This window comes from Alternaria arborescens (assembly GCF_004154835.1).
Source record: "Alternaria arborescens strain FERA 675 chromosome Unknown contig_2, whole genome shotgun sequence".
NCBI lineage: Eukaryota > Fungi > Ascomycota > Dothideomycetes > Pleosporales > Pleosporaceae > Alternaria > Alternaria arborescens.
The window spans coordinates 600,792-612,797 of NW_021167857.1; the positions used below are offsets into that span (position 1 = coordinate 600,792).

A 12,006-nucleotide genomic window follows, 5' to 3' on the forward strand; every position below is an offset into this window, starting at 1 on the left:
TCCTACTCTGCCTCCTCCTGAGTGTCGCAAGTGCGGCAAAGAGCTTAGTGTTGCTACAGATACCTTTCGATCTGGAAAGTGGAAGCAAAGTTGTTCTGCTTGCCTATTGCCTGCGCGTATATACTAGCGCAACAACGCGTCTACAACCGCAAAGCGCCAACGTCTTGCAGAACCTACTGAACCACGCCACCTACCTTCGCCATCACCGCCTGAGGTTCAATCGCTGACGCCTGTTCGCCTAAACCCCTTATCGTCGCTCCTTCGTACGCAAACCCCGCTGCGAGTATCGTCTCTAGCAAACGTCCCTACTACACAGTTAGACACGCGTTCTTCGTCTACATTATGGCTCGATGGTTTATTTGAAGATATACTAGCAAGCTCAGCGCCTTCGCCGTCGAATGAGTCTATGGGCACTAGAATGTCAACAACAAGATATACGCCTATAAGGTCTTGGAACGCAAGCTCGTTATATGGCACTACGTCTGTGTTCGCGTCTCAGTCAGAACTAGAAGCAGCAGAGGGTGACAATGACTTTGGTATTAGTCAGGGTATTAGCCTTGCCGATCTCGAATCTGCGGAGCGCTATATGTACAACATGCCCTGTACACCACCTCCTTTGAACCTAGAAGACACTGAGCTTCTCAACACCGACGCTCTGTTAGACTCTGACAAGGTCTTGATTACTAAGTTTTATCCCGAGATCGCAAAGATTCACGTTGACACTTGCAACACATGCAACCGCACGTAGTTTAGGTTAGATGTGTTTAACAGTGAATGTTCTAATTGTTTAGATGATTAGATAAAGAACTCTACTACTAAAGGTTTTGTACCGCTCTTTGGTTGTTTAAACAACCTTGATCCTGGGCCTATGCCGCCTGAGTTGCCTACCTTATCGCCTATTGAGGAGATGCTTTTGGCCAGAGTCTATATATTTATGGAGGTTCGACAGCACCGTAGATTGCAATATAAGTACCGCGGCCATATATGTAACTTTTCAGTTAACACCGCCAAGGTCTTTGATCGTCTACTATTACTCCCCTCTCATCTCGACATTATCATCCTTAAGCCTCCTCCTACACCAGACGACGATCCTGATGCAGTCAATCGCCAATTTCGGAAGGATTACAAGGTCCGCAGAGCTGTCGTTATGCAGTGGCTTCTTTTTTTAATAGCGAATCACCCTGGCTACTCCGACGTTTTAGTTAACACCTCTACGCTTGACGCTCTTCTAGAGGACGACTACGTCGATGACCAACTTACAACAATTGTGCGCGATCCATCTATACCAGTCGTACAGTCCTAGCAGTCGTCTCTAGCGCGATCATCTAGTAACCCACGGGATCTATCGCCAAGTCCTGCACAGGACAGCGGATTTGGTCGTTCAAGCAGTTATGGGGCGTCAGTGTGGGACGATCTTAATGCAGAAGACGACCTCCCGCCTGAGGTTGTAGTAGTTCCTGATATGCTAGCTGACCTTACTGAGTTTGTCGCTCTCCGACAGCAGATGCAGTCTAACACGCGTGAAAACTTTCTTTCTATGGGGTCTATTCGCCGTACGCCTATAGCAGACTTAGATGCAAAAGAAAGGTGCTTGTCTCTTGCATTTCCGTCTCTGTACCTAATAGGGCTGGCCGAATTTGTTCAGCCTCGACTACGAGATATTAGTTATCAGTCCTATGTTAAACTTATGCTGTGCTATCGTGACGGGAGATTTGCCCGCCACCCGCGCTTTTGGTACGCTGCCTTTAACACTATTATGCGTCGACAGTCATAGGAAAAAGTAGGATTTTTTGTAAAACGCTACGCAGGCAGGGAAGAGATGACTTTAGAAGAAATTCGCGCGGCATTTAATGGCGACGATGGAGGTCAGCAACTAATTGATTCTGTTGTACGTTGGTCAGCGACAGTTCGCGGCACCAGAGCCTTCTGGACCACTGAAGGAAAGAAACTGGAAGCTATGGTGCGTATCTAATACCGGTCTAATACCCGGGCTGCGTTCAGGGTTCCTGCTAACTTCTTGCAGGTCCGCCAGTTACACGCTCCGCACCTCTTCATTACTCTCTCTGCTGCCGATTATCACTGGGATGATTTATTACGCTTCATGCCGCGGTACGAAGAGTGGAAGACTGCAACATCTGCTAGGCGTGCCCGCCTCGCCCAGGATTTCGTGAGGGACAATCCCCACCTCGTCGCATATTACTTCCACCAGCGATTTGAGCTATTTAAGAAGCATGTCATTATTCTAAAGTTTAATGTCGTGGATTCTTGGGATCGTTATGAGTGGCAGGCTCGCGGTAGTACGCATAGTCACGGCCTTTACTATTGCAGCGGTGTTCTAGATCTGGACAGGGAGCTTGGCCCTGATAGGTCCGAGTTCAGTATCGCACAAGCAGCAAGGTACTGGGGATATCACATTTCAGCTATGCATCTAGAACCTAACCCGCAGTCTCTGCTAGATGAAGGGTCAGTTCTCGCGCTCCCTTTTGAGGAGATGAAATGGACTTTCGGCGAGCTAGCGTCCATTCTTGCGCGTTGTTATGAGCACCGCTGCACTACAGCGTATTGCCTCCGCAAAGACAAGAACAGTGGCTCTAAGGTTTGCCGCTTTGATGCGCCTTAGGCAACTCGCCTAGAGCCAACATTTGAGCAACCTCTAACAAAATCCTTCTTGCGCTTTTATGCTATGCGCAACTACTCCCGCCTAAACGCATATGTGCGACTATTACCCCTAGCATAGCGGGCTAATACTGATGTCTAGGTCTGTACAAGCATAGCTAGTGTTGTACAGTACATGGGAGTTTATGCTGCTAAAGGCGAAACCCAGTCTCAACCGTATAAAGAGATTGCGCTTTAGGTTCTACTATATGTTAAGCTAAACTGGTCTCTACTCTCCTTCGCCTCGCGTATTATTAACAAGTTAATTGGTGAGCGGGACTACAGCGCCCAAGAGGTTATGCATAACCTGTTTGGACTGCTATTAGTACACTGCTCTCGTACTGTTATCAACGTTGACTGCCGCCTAGAGGATGCCCAGACGACGTCGTATACGTTTCGACAAGGTGGCGACCCTAACCTAGACACAACTACTAATAATACAGCTGCAATTACTCGGGGAACATCTCTCTACGCAAAGTATAAAGATCGGTCAACGTCTCTAGAGGACGTGTGCTATTTGGACTTCTTACTACACTTTACTCACCATGGGCGACAGTTTAAGCGTCGACTAAGAGCTAAGCCACGTGTGCTTAATTTCTTACCTCGGTACAGTCTAGTTGCGCAACCTGAGGAGTTTGCTAGGGTCAAGTTAATGCTGCATCACCCCTTTCGGAACATTAGAGACGTCTAGATTCTGCACGGTCGTGTGTTTACGTCTTACACAAGTGCCTACTAGGCTTGCAGAGAGGAATGTGAACATAGCTTGAAGGACTCGTACGGTGACCCTGATCCTGGTGTTGAGGAAGAGGATCCAAATTTAGAACCTGTGGAACCTGTACAAGAGTCATCTTTCGATGAGCTTGCTGGAAGGCGACCAGGATCTGGTGGGGAATTGGTGGAGGAGGATCGTATCGGCGACCGGCCTAGCGATCGCGTTAAGGACTGGACTGCAGTCCAACACGTGGATCCTTACGATCTAGACATGCGCACTTATTGGCCAAATGCAAAAAGAGACTATCCTGTTAGGGTGACTAATACCCAAGCTAATACCTAGTCTAATACCCAGGCTAATACCCTGCAGGAAAAGCAGCGCATATTATACGACTTAGTTGTTAACCACTTTCAGGCCTCCCTTAATGGTCAATCGCCACCGCAACTTCTCGTTCAGCTAGATGGACAGGGAGGTACAGGGAAAACGTACCTCATTGAGTGCCTTTCTCTGTCCTTGGAGCACACAGCGTCGCAAGCTGGGCTTCAGTCTCCTGTTATGCGCTGCGCTCCTACTGGTGTTGCTGCATTCCTTATCTCTGGATATACTATCAATGCCCTGTTTCGCATACTAGTAATGTCCGCGTATGCGCAATTGGATCCGCTTAACGCTACTGGACGGCAGCATATCCAGGCGGTCTTTAAACACATTCGCTATCTTATTATCGACGAGAAGTCTATGGTCAGCCTCCATATGCTTACCTCTATCCACAGCCGCTGTGGTTAGATCTGGCCTAGTCAGGCGCATCTCCCTTTTGCTGGTCTAAACGTAATTTTGTCTGGCGACTATTATCAACTCCCTCCTGTTGGACGCCGGGCATTATTTGATTACTCGTCTAGAAAAGACCCTTTTGAGGTTCATGGTCAACATCTATATCGGGCGTTTAAAAGAACTGTTGTTTTAGATACAGTTCTACGCCAGCAGGGTGAAGCACAAGCTAGGTTCCGTGATGCCCTGCAGCGACTTTGGACTGGCGGTTCTACTCAGAATGATTGGGCGATGTTTATGACACGCTGTCGAGCCAATCTCCCCCACTCTGATTATGCTTCTTTCCGGCACGCAATTCGATTATGTGGCCGGCGTGCTGATGTGTCCCGCATCAATCATGAGAGTATCCGAGATTGTGGCAGTCCAGTATTAGTCGTATTAGCCCAGCACGACCAAGCCGCGTGGGCATCAGCTTCTACAGATGAAGCCAGCAATCTACCAAATCAATTGCCTCTATGCATTGGTGCAAGAGTTATGATAACAACAAACGTTTGGACAGAAAGAGGGTTGGTAAACGGTACTACAGGTATCGTTGACAACATTCTATGGGATAGTAGTGTGACCAATCCACGCGAGACGATGCCTAAGGCTGTACTTCTCGCTCTCCAAGATTATAGCGGCCCGAGCCTCTATACACGCGCTGATGGTCAGGCTGTTGTGCCTATCTTCCCAGTACTGCGAGACTTTTACTAGAACAAGATGTGTTGTTCTCGCCTGCAGTTTCCTTTGTCTCTTGCTTAGGCTATTACAATTCACAAGTCTCAGGGTATGTCTCTTCGTCGGGCATTAATTCAGTGTGACAGGGACTTTGTTCCTAGTCTGTTATATGTCGCTGTCTCTCGTGTAACTAGCTTAGAGGGCCTTATGTTTGATGAACCTATGTCATTTGTTCGCTTACGCGGAAAGGACGGCAAGGTAGTACAGATGCGGAAAAAGGATGAGGAGCGGCGGGCTAGAGAGCTAGTTTCTCTATCCTAGGCGGGCTTCCTTTGAGGTTTTCTTCCGCGGTATTAGGCCTAATACTAGCAATTTGCTATATGGCCACTTAATCCTCTTGTCTTATCTGCATAGCAGTCATCTTATCACTTTTCGCCTGTATTGCCTCCTTCTGCCGTACCCGAACACTCGACGCCCTCCATTGGGTCGACGCCATCAGTTGTTCCCTGAATCTCCTCCATAGCGTTGTTCTCGTTGAGTAAGCCATGTTGAAATGACTCTTCATCGATCAAGTCTTCTTCAGACAAGCCCTCTAGAAGTAACCCCTCGTTGTCTGTATCCGTATTCAACGTTAGTTGCGTCTAATACCAGTCTAATACTCCACTTACTATGACCCTGATCCTCCTTTGTGTACTCCCTCTCGAACTGAGTTGTCTTGGTGGTATCAATCACCTGCTGGTCGTCTTCTGAGTTATAGTCCTGCTCAAAGTCTGATACAAGTCCATCAAACCAAAGATCTGCATTGAATTAGCGTGCATTTAGTTCTCTTTCATGCGTGATATCTTACCGAGCTCGCAGTCATCCTCATCCTCATCCTCATCCTCTTCTGAATCCCCCTCCTCTAGACCTGTTTATTTGTTAGTACATTTGCTAATACCAGTCTAATACCAGTCTAATACCAACTTACTTTTCGAAGTATCGTTGTCTTCTAGATCTATACCAAGCTGTGGCAGCTCGATGTATCGGTCTACGTCGTCGGGGCGGTCATGTGGGTTGCCTATTTCGTACAGCATATCGGCAGCCTCCTTTGCGTCGATGGTCAAATACGGAAACTTCCTACTAGAGAAGGTTTGATCTTCAAAAGGCGGAGGAAGCCGATGAACTTGTCCCTTAGATGCGAGTTGCAGGAGTCCGTCCACCTCATAGTAGCCGCCGAGCTGCGCGGCTATGATCAAAGCTATTATGATTCTCTCGTTTCGGCGAAAAAGTAGTGAGAAAGGAGGGACCGGCAGTTCAGAGTCTGAGTCGAATACAATGTCTCGTTTGTACTTGCGGGTGGTCTTCTCCCAAGCTTCTCTAATAAGATCAACCTATAGATGTTAGCTTTCGGGCTAATACTCTGCTAATACCAAGGTGTATAGCTTACCCTTTCGCTGCGCAGTGGCATAGTCTCAGTGTAGTCGTTGAAAATGAAGTCAAGAAACGACTATGTCAAGTCAGTTTTGTAAACCTCTGCTTGCGGCTAGGATTTTGTTGTTTACCTTGAATTTTGCGCCAGTCATCTGTTCAACGTATATATCGAACGGATACTTGCATAGGAGGTGTACTTTTGCAGCTGCGTTCCTGGCTGCCTGCTGCCAAAAAGTCTGGAGAACACCCCAGTATCCATCGATTGCGGACTGCTCTCTGTCGTCGCTTCCAACGTATGCTGTCCACTTTTGGGCATCTTCCTCAGTCATGACTGTTGTGCAGCGTTAGTAAAGGCTAATACTAAGCTAATACTACACTCACATTGCTCCTCGTCAACCTCGCCAGCAGCGTCAGTTTCTTGGGCTACTGCAGTCATGGTGCCGTTATTGTGGATCTCCATGCGGTATTTTGCCGCGTTCTGTACTGATTGAGGCGGCATGAACTGTTCGTGTAGCTGGTATACAGTTTCCTGAGCCGCAAGGTACTGTGGGAGTTCACCCCACTCGCTCTTGTTGCCATAGCGTAAGCGTCCAAGCTGGGCAAAGTGCTTCTGAGCATTCCACCTGTACTTTGTCAATACTGACTAATACCTGCCTAATACCAACATACCGAGCCGCGGTGGCAGCGTTGTTGCTCTGTCTGCGGAATGACTTCTCTAGAGTGGCCTTCCTAGCTTCGTCTGATTGTGCATCTAGAACGTGTTGGATGGCGGGCTTAAACTTCTTTTTCCAGAAATCTGACATAGCCTAGAAATAGTTAGCTTACATTTTCTGCTGTAGAAAATAACCTTGCCTTGTTTGTAGCGATTTGGGCCCTAATCTCCTCAAATTTAACATTGTCGTTCGCCTTGGCCTTCTCTATGCGTGCCCTGTTCTTGACTGTACTCGCGTTTGTAGAGTAGGCACTCTTCTTAGGTAGCGAAGGCTTTGGTGGAGTTGATTTGTTTGGCGGATCGCGCGATGTGAAGCTGGTGAGGCCTGGGGGGCTGGGGGTAGTAGTAGGTGGCATATTGGGCGTATTAGCCTGTAATAGTCCGTGTAGGGGCGTGGTCACTAGTTGGGTAGGTTTGTGTAGGCAAGGAGAGAGAGCGTTAAGGAGTTCAGCAAAAGTAAAAGCTTGGGCCACATTCTGTTTGTCGCCCCACTTATTACCCCACAGTTAGTGAAGGTGAAGGTAAGGGTAAAGGTATAAATCTTTTTCTGCTGCCTTTGCGTACACTTGATTGCTACTGTCTAATACTATACTAATACTCTGTTCTATGTAGCTTTAGCAGTAACGCTATTTTTATTGCTAATTCGCGTTCTTTCTGCTCTACTATGTTATTCTATACTGCTGCTGTAAGGTTTAGGTCTTGCCTTAATCTTCACCTTCACTTTCACTTTCACCTTTACCTTCACCTTCACCTTTACTTACTGCTGCCTAAAATGTTTGTTTGCTGTTGGGATAATCTTGTTTACTATTGTCGTTACTCTGTCTCCTTCCTACTACTTACTCTCTATCCAACCCACCTACGCATACGACCCACGCCTAGCACAGCTAGCACCGTACACCACCACCATGAGTAACAGTATGTGTTAGCTAGTATTAGCCAGTACTAGTCTGTATTAGTCTGTAGCTAACCTGCGTCAGTGTTCGGGTTTATGCATCGCCCTCCCAATACTGAAGGTCCTCTCGAGAACACTGGGCGTCCTACTACTAGTGGGAAGTCTACAGGTGGTTCCGTTCCCCAGATTTACTCGGCCTACCAAGATGTCCAGCTTAGACACGATCGGATGGCTTCTCCGCCGCCAGTGCCACGCGCACCCAGCGTCCTACCTAGTCCAAGCCCACCACCCGAGGCCCGCCAAACTCGCAAAGGACAACCTTCTGATCCCGCTAAGGCGCCTCAAGTTTTGGCCGGCAACACAGCGCCTGGCTTCCGTACAGTGTTCTCTGGGAAGAAAGTACCTCGATCTTCAGACGTGGCTGGCAAGTCAGTACCCAAGCCTCCAGGTCTGGCTGGCAAGAAAGTGCCTAAATCAACTCCTACCAAAGTTGCAAAGAAGACCGCCAACAGGGTCAAGCCAGGTGTGGCCATCAAGTACAACTACGACGCCGACAAAGCACCTATATTCAGGGGACATGTAACCGGAGGTCGGACCGTCACTGACGAGCGTAAGTCTAATACCGACTAATACCGAGTAATGCTAATGCCGTCCTGCAGAGTACTGTGAACAAGAAATCGCCCACTACCAGCGTACCACCGGCCATCTTATTCCTAAGATCAATATAGTTATGCTCACAAAGATCGTGATGAAGGCTTTTGAGGGCGAGTACCCCGACGGCCACAGCCAGAAGGCTGTCCGGATCACTGGCGAGGCTCTGGATATTGTTCATGAAGCCGTTGAAGAGATGATCACAAGTTTCCTCATTGGTATGTATGCAGTATTGGTATTAGTCTGGTATTAGACTAACTTTTCCTCAGCCGGCCAAATTATCGCTGAGTCACGTAAGGTTAAGACTGTTACGCCCGCAGACCTGAAGGTTGCCGTGAGAGCCGCTAGGGTGCTTGGCCCCTATTCGCGTCTGCTGGAGGAGCACGACTTTGGCGATCCCGAACAACGTGGCTATGTTCGGGGTCCGGTCCTAAGTGGTGAGGTTGTTTCTCCTCTACGTCCTCGAGCTACTAGTGACGCTGCTTATCTTCGACGTTCTCAAGCTCCTGTTGAAGCTGCTCGTCCTCGACGTACTAAGGCTACTGTTCAAATTCCTAGTGATGATAGCGAGGATGGGGGCGAGGATGATATCATGCAGGAATAACTCAACAAAGAACTGTCGGCTGAGTGCTAATACGCTTAGTGTGAAACTAAGTCTGATTCTCGCTTTTAAAAGGTTAGTATAGCTTCTATAGCCTAAAGAATTAAGTTCGTTTCTTGACGTTATCAATATGCTTGCAATAATAGTATTAGTCTAGTATTAGGCTAGTAGCTACAAGCTACTAGAGCTCGCTTCGCACTACTATTATGTCTTTTTACATAATAGCATGTTTATACTATAACTACTACCAATCAAGATTCCTGTGCAGTGTCCAATCTAATTAGTGACGTATCCTCTAGCGGCTACGTAATGTGGTTCTATGTATTACTATGTTTTGTTTTGCATCGCAATTAAGCAAAATAACGCTTTTCGCTCTACCCCACTACCGCCAACCATCGCAGACGCCGAAAACGCGGAACACCTCTTGGGAGGCTCTCCGTTCAGCCTGCTACAACGAGTGTGACAGAAGAGGCATAGGTATGCATCGATAGATTGTACAGGAGCCTACAATAATACTGAAAGCTACACCCCTTGTTATCCCTTGCCTTTGTAGACTGTAACGCAGCAGAAGAGCTGGCTGAGAAGCGTTTAGTTTCTTCTTTGTAACAGGTACAGGTACTCGCGCCCGTTATAAACGCCAACACCCACGCAACGTAGTGCTGCTTCAAGTTGTCTAATCCCCTATTCTCAAGCTTTATCTGATCGTAGAACATCTGAAGCTCGAGCGCCCCCAGGTTATTCTTTTATCTATATTCGGTAGACAGTTCTTACTCTACCGCGATGAGGCGGATATGTCCTGACACGCGGGTGTGGAATTCGGTACTAAAGGTAGAGAAAGTAGGTGTGAAGACCTTGATCCACCATTCCAAGGCCTGGCGCATTTGAGTCAGAGTATTCATCTGCATCTTATCTTGTAACATTACTTTGGACGCTCTCGACATTCCTTCGAGGAAACGCAGCAAAACTCCTCGAAAGTGTTTCTCATGTGGAGTCATTGGTGAGTTCTTACCACTTCTCGTCGACGTCTATCGGGTGGAGAGTGTATCCACAACGAGGGCGACCGAGGCGTTGATTGGCAGGATACCAGCGACGAGGTCGCAATTCTTTGGTATCGAGACCACCAAGCCAATCGACAAGCCTATTCAAGCGTGGAGTGGCTTTGTCGGCACTCCCGTCCATCCATCTTACTGTCATCACTATCGAGAATACTCTATTACAAGCCGCCTGCTTGTAGCATACACGGGAAGTAAGCGCGTTGTTTCCATACGTCTCAGTGGACCCTGGAGCACTTCACACATTCTCGCACTTGATCAGGAGATCACAGAATACTGTGAGGACCTTTAGGCACACTTTTCGTTATGCTTCCCTGAACTGCAGGTCTTGCGTTCTATATGGACAGTGGAATCGATTCGCATCATTTGATATCGATGCCGTTCAGACTCCTCCACCCCAACCCAATATCAGGTACACTACTAGTCCCAGTACTGCGTCCCAACCTAGCGCTTTGACTGCATACCCGCCATTTCCTAAGGATCCCAAAAGACCACCAAATGTGAGATCCTTCCTCATCATTGCGGCATTTGCTACCGCGAAGCCCCCGGATACGGTGATGCACTTGACTACATCTGCGTCCCTCAGGCTCATGGTTGAGGAGTACGGAAGTAATAAAACAGCGCGTGTTACAAGGATTAGTAAGCTGAATATGGAGTTGGATCGCAGAGCCGGAAGAGCGAGTAGAGCCGCATTGAGAAGAATGTTCGGAATTTGCAGTGTTGCTATCGGTTTGCGACGCTTAGGCGCTGGATCGATTTTAGTCGCGTCGCTTGCAGCTGGTGTGGGAGCTACATCAGGAGATGAAAGATGCAGCTGGATGAGGAAAAGTGAGACCGCGAAGGAGATGGGTAGGATCTGCCCGAGTAAGATGTACGTGCGCATCCTTGCGGTATCGTATCGGCGCGCTCTTGCTATATATAAGTTAGAATACCCCAATCTATGTGACTTGTGAATAGCATACCCTTCTGCCCCGTGTATATGTTCCAGAACCATGTCGCTAAGATCGCGGCCTGAGTCCATACCGCGTTCGGCGCGTCTTTGACCAGATCCTGCGCAAAATCCTGAAATAGGGTGGACTCCAACATCCACCTCTTTAATTTTTCCACGCTGACATTGCTGAGGCTGCGGCTCTTGTCCCCACTCCATTCCAAGTAATGGGTAATCAGGAACATGAGCATGTGGTAGGATAACGTTGCGAAACTTATGGAAGCGACAAACGCGTAGATCTTAATGTGACGCGCTCGCGCCGCCTTCGCTGCACCGAGTTTTTCATCATTTGCCGTGCTGGACGCGTGAAATATGACTGTATATTGGGAGTACAGCGAGTAGATAATCTTAATGGTCGCGTAAAGTGCTGCGACAATGTAGGAGAGGAAGATGGTGGTACCAATGTAGCTGTTGGGTGGTGTGGCATAGTATGCCAATGCATCATAACCGGGGATATCCATTTCGGCCGTCGAGATCAATTATAAGATTTTGAACATTAGCAAGGAACATGTGCGATATGCGGGCTGTATATATTGTCTAGCCAGAGAGGTTTCAGAAGTGTGCGATGATGCCTGACGTCATGACACACTGGCTGTCTGAGAAAGTGTTTTACAGGCAACAGAAATTCGGCGACGCACACGTTTCTGCGACTCTCCTCCTCGATCAACCAACGTAAAACCATCAAGAACTGCTTAATTGCCTACGTACAAGCTCTAAGAATCATCGTTGAAGCCGCTCGTCGCACTGCTCAAATCCGTGTCACCTTCCAGACTCTAGGGTTCCCAGCCTCGTTAGATCGACTTCTTGCGTCACGACGCAGCGCACAACACCAACTACACTATTCTACGTGC

The 12,006-nt window shown here is 48.0% G+C and overlaps 4 protein-coding genes across 4 annotated transcripts; 2 read left to right on the plus strand and 2 right to left on the minus strand.

Moving 5' to 3' along the window:
- Positions 1–418: 418 nt before the first annotated feature.
- AA0111_g1032 (hypothetical protein) lies at positions 419–748 on the plus strand (the record flags this gene model as incomplete). Its single annotated transcript, XM_028644056.1, has 1 exon — positions 419–748. One exon carries the CDS (start codon positions 419–421, stop codon positions 746–748), a length of 330 nt encoding a protein of 109 aa, XP_028511274.1.
- Positions 749–5,274: 4,526 nt separating this feature from the next.
- On the minus strand, positions 5,275–7,327 carry AA0111_g1033 (hypothetical protein; the record flags this gene model as incomplete). The annotated part of the gene is made up of 9 exons (XM_028644067.1): positions 5,275–5,462; positions 5,518–5,646; positions 5,697–5,756; positions 5,817–6,219; positions 6,276–6,335; positions 6,391–6,590; positions 6,641–6,882; positions 6,929–7,032; positions 7,085–7,327. 9 exons carry the CDS (start codon positions 7,325–7,327, stop codon positions 5,275–5,277), a joined length of 1,629 nt encoding a protein of 542 aa, XP_028511275.1.
- A 549-nt stretch (positions 7,328–7,876) lies between these two features.
- On the plus strand, positions 7,877–9,118 carry AA0111_g1034 (hypothetical protein; the record flags this gene model as incomplete). Its single annotated transcript, XM_028644078.1, has 4 exons — positions 7,877–7,886; positions 7,949–8,473; positions 8,523–8,732; positions 8,784–9,118. The coding sequence occupies 4 exons, from the start codon at positions 7,877–7,879 to the stop codon at positions 9,116–9,118; spliced, it is 1,080 nt and encodes a 359-aa protein (XP_028511276.1).
- Positions 9,119–10,549: 1,431 nt separating this feature from the next.
- On the minus strand, positions 10,550–11,616 carry AA0111_g1035 (hypothetical protein; the record flags this gene model as incomplete). Its single annotated transcript, XM_028644089.1, has 2 exons — positions 10,550–11,079; positions 11,130–11,616. The coding sequence occupies 2 exons, from the start codon at positions 11,614–11,616 to the stop codon at positions 10,550–10,552; spliced, it is 1,017 nt and encodes a 338-aa protein (XP_028511277.1).
- Between the last annotated feature and the right edge of the window lie 390 nt (positions 11,617–12,006).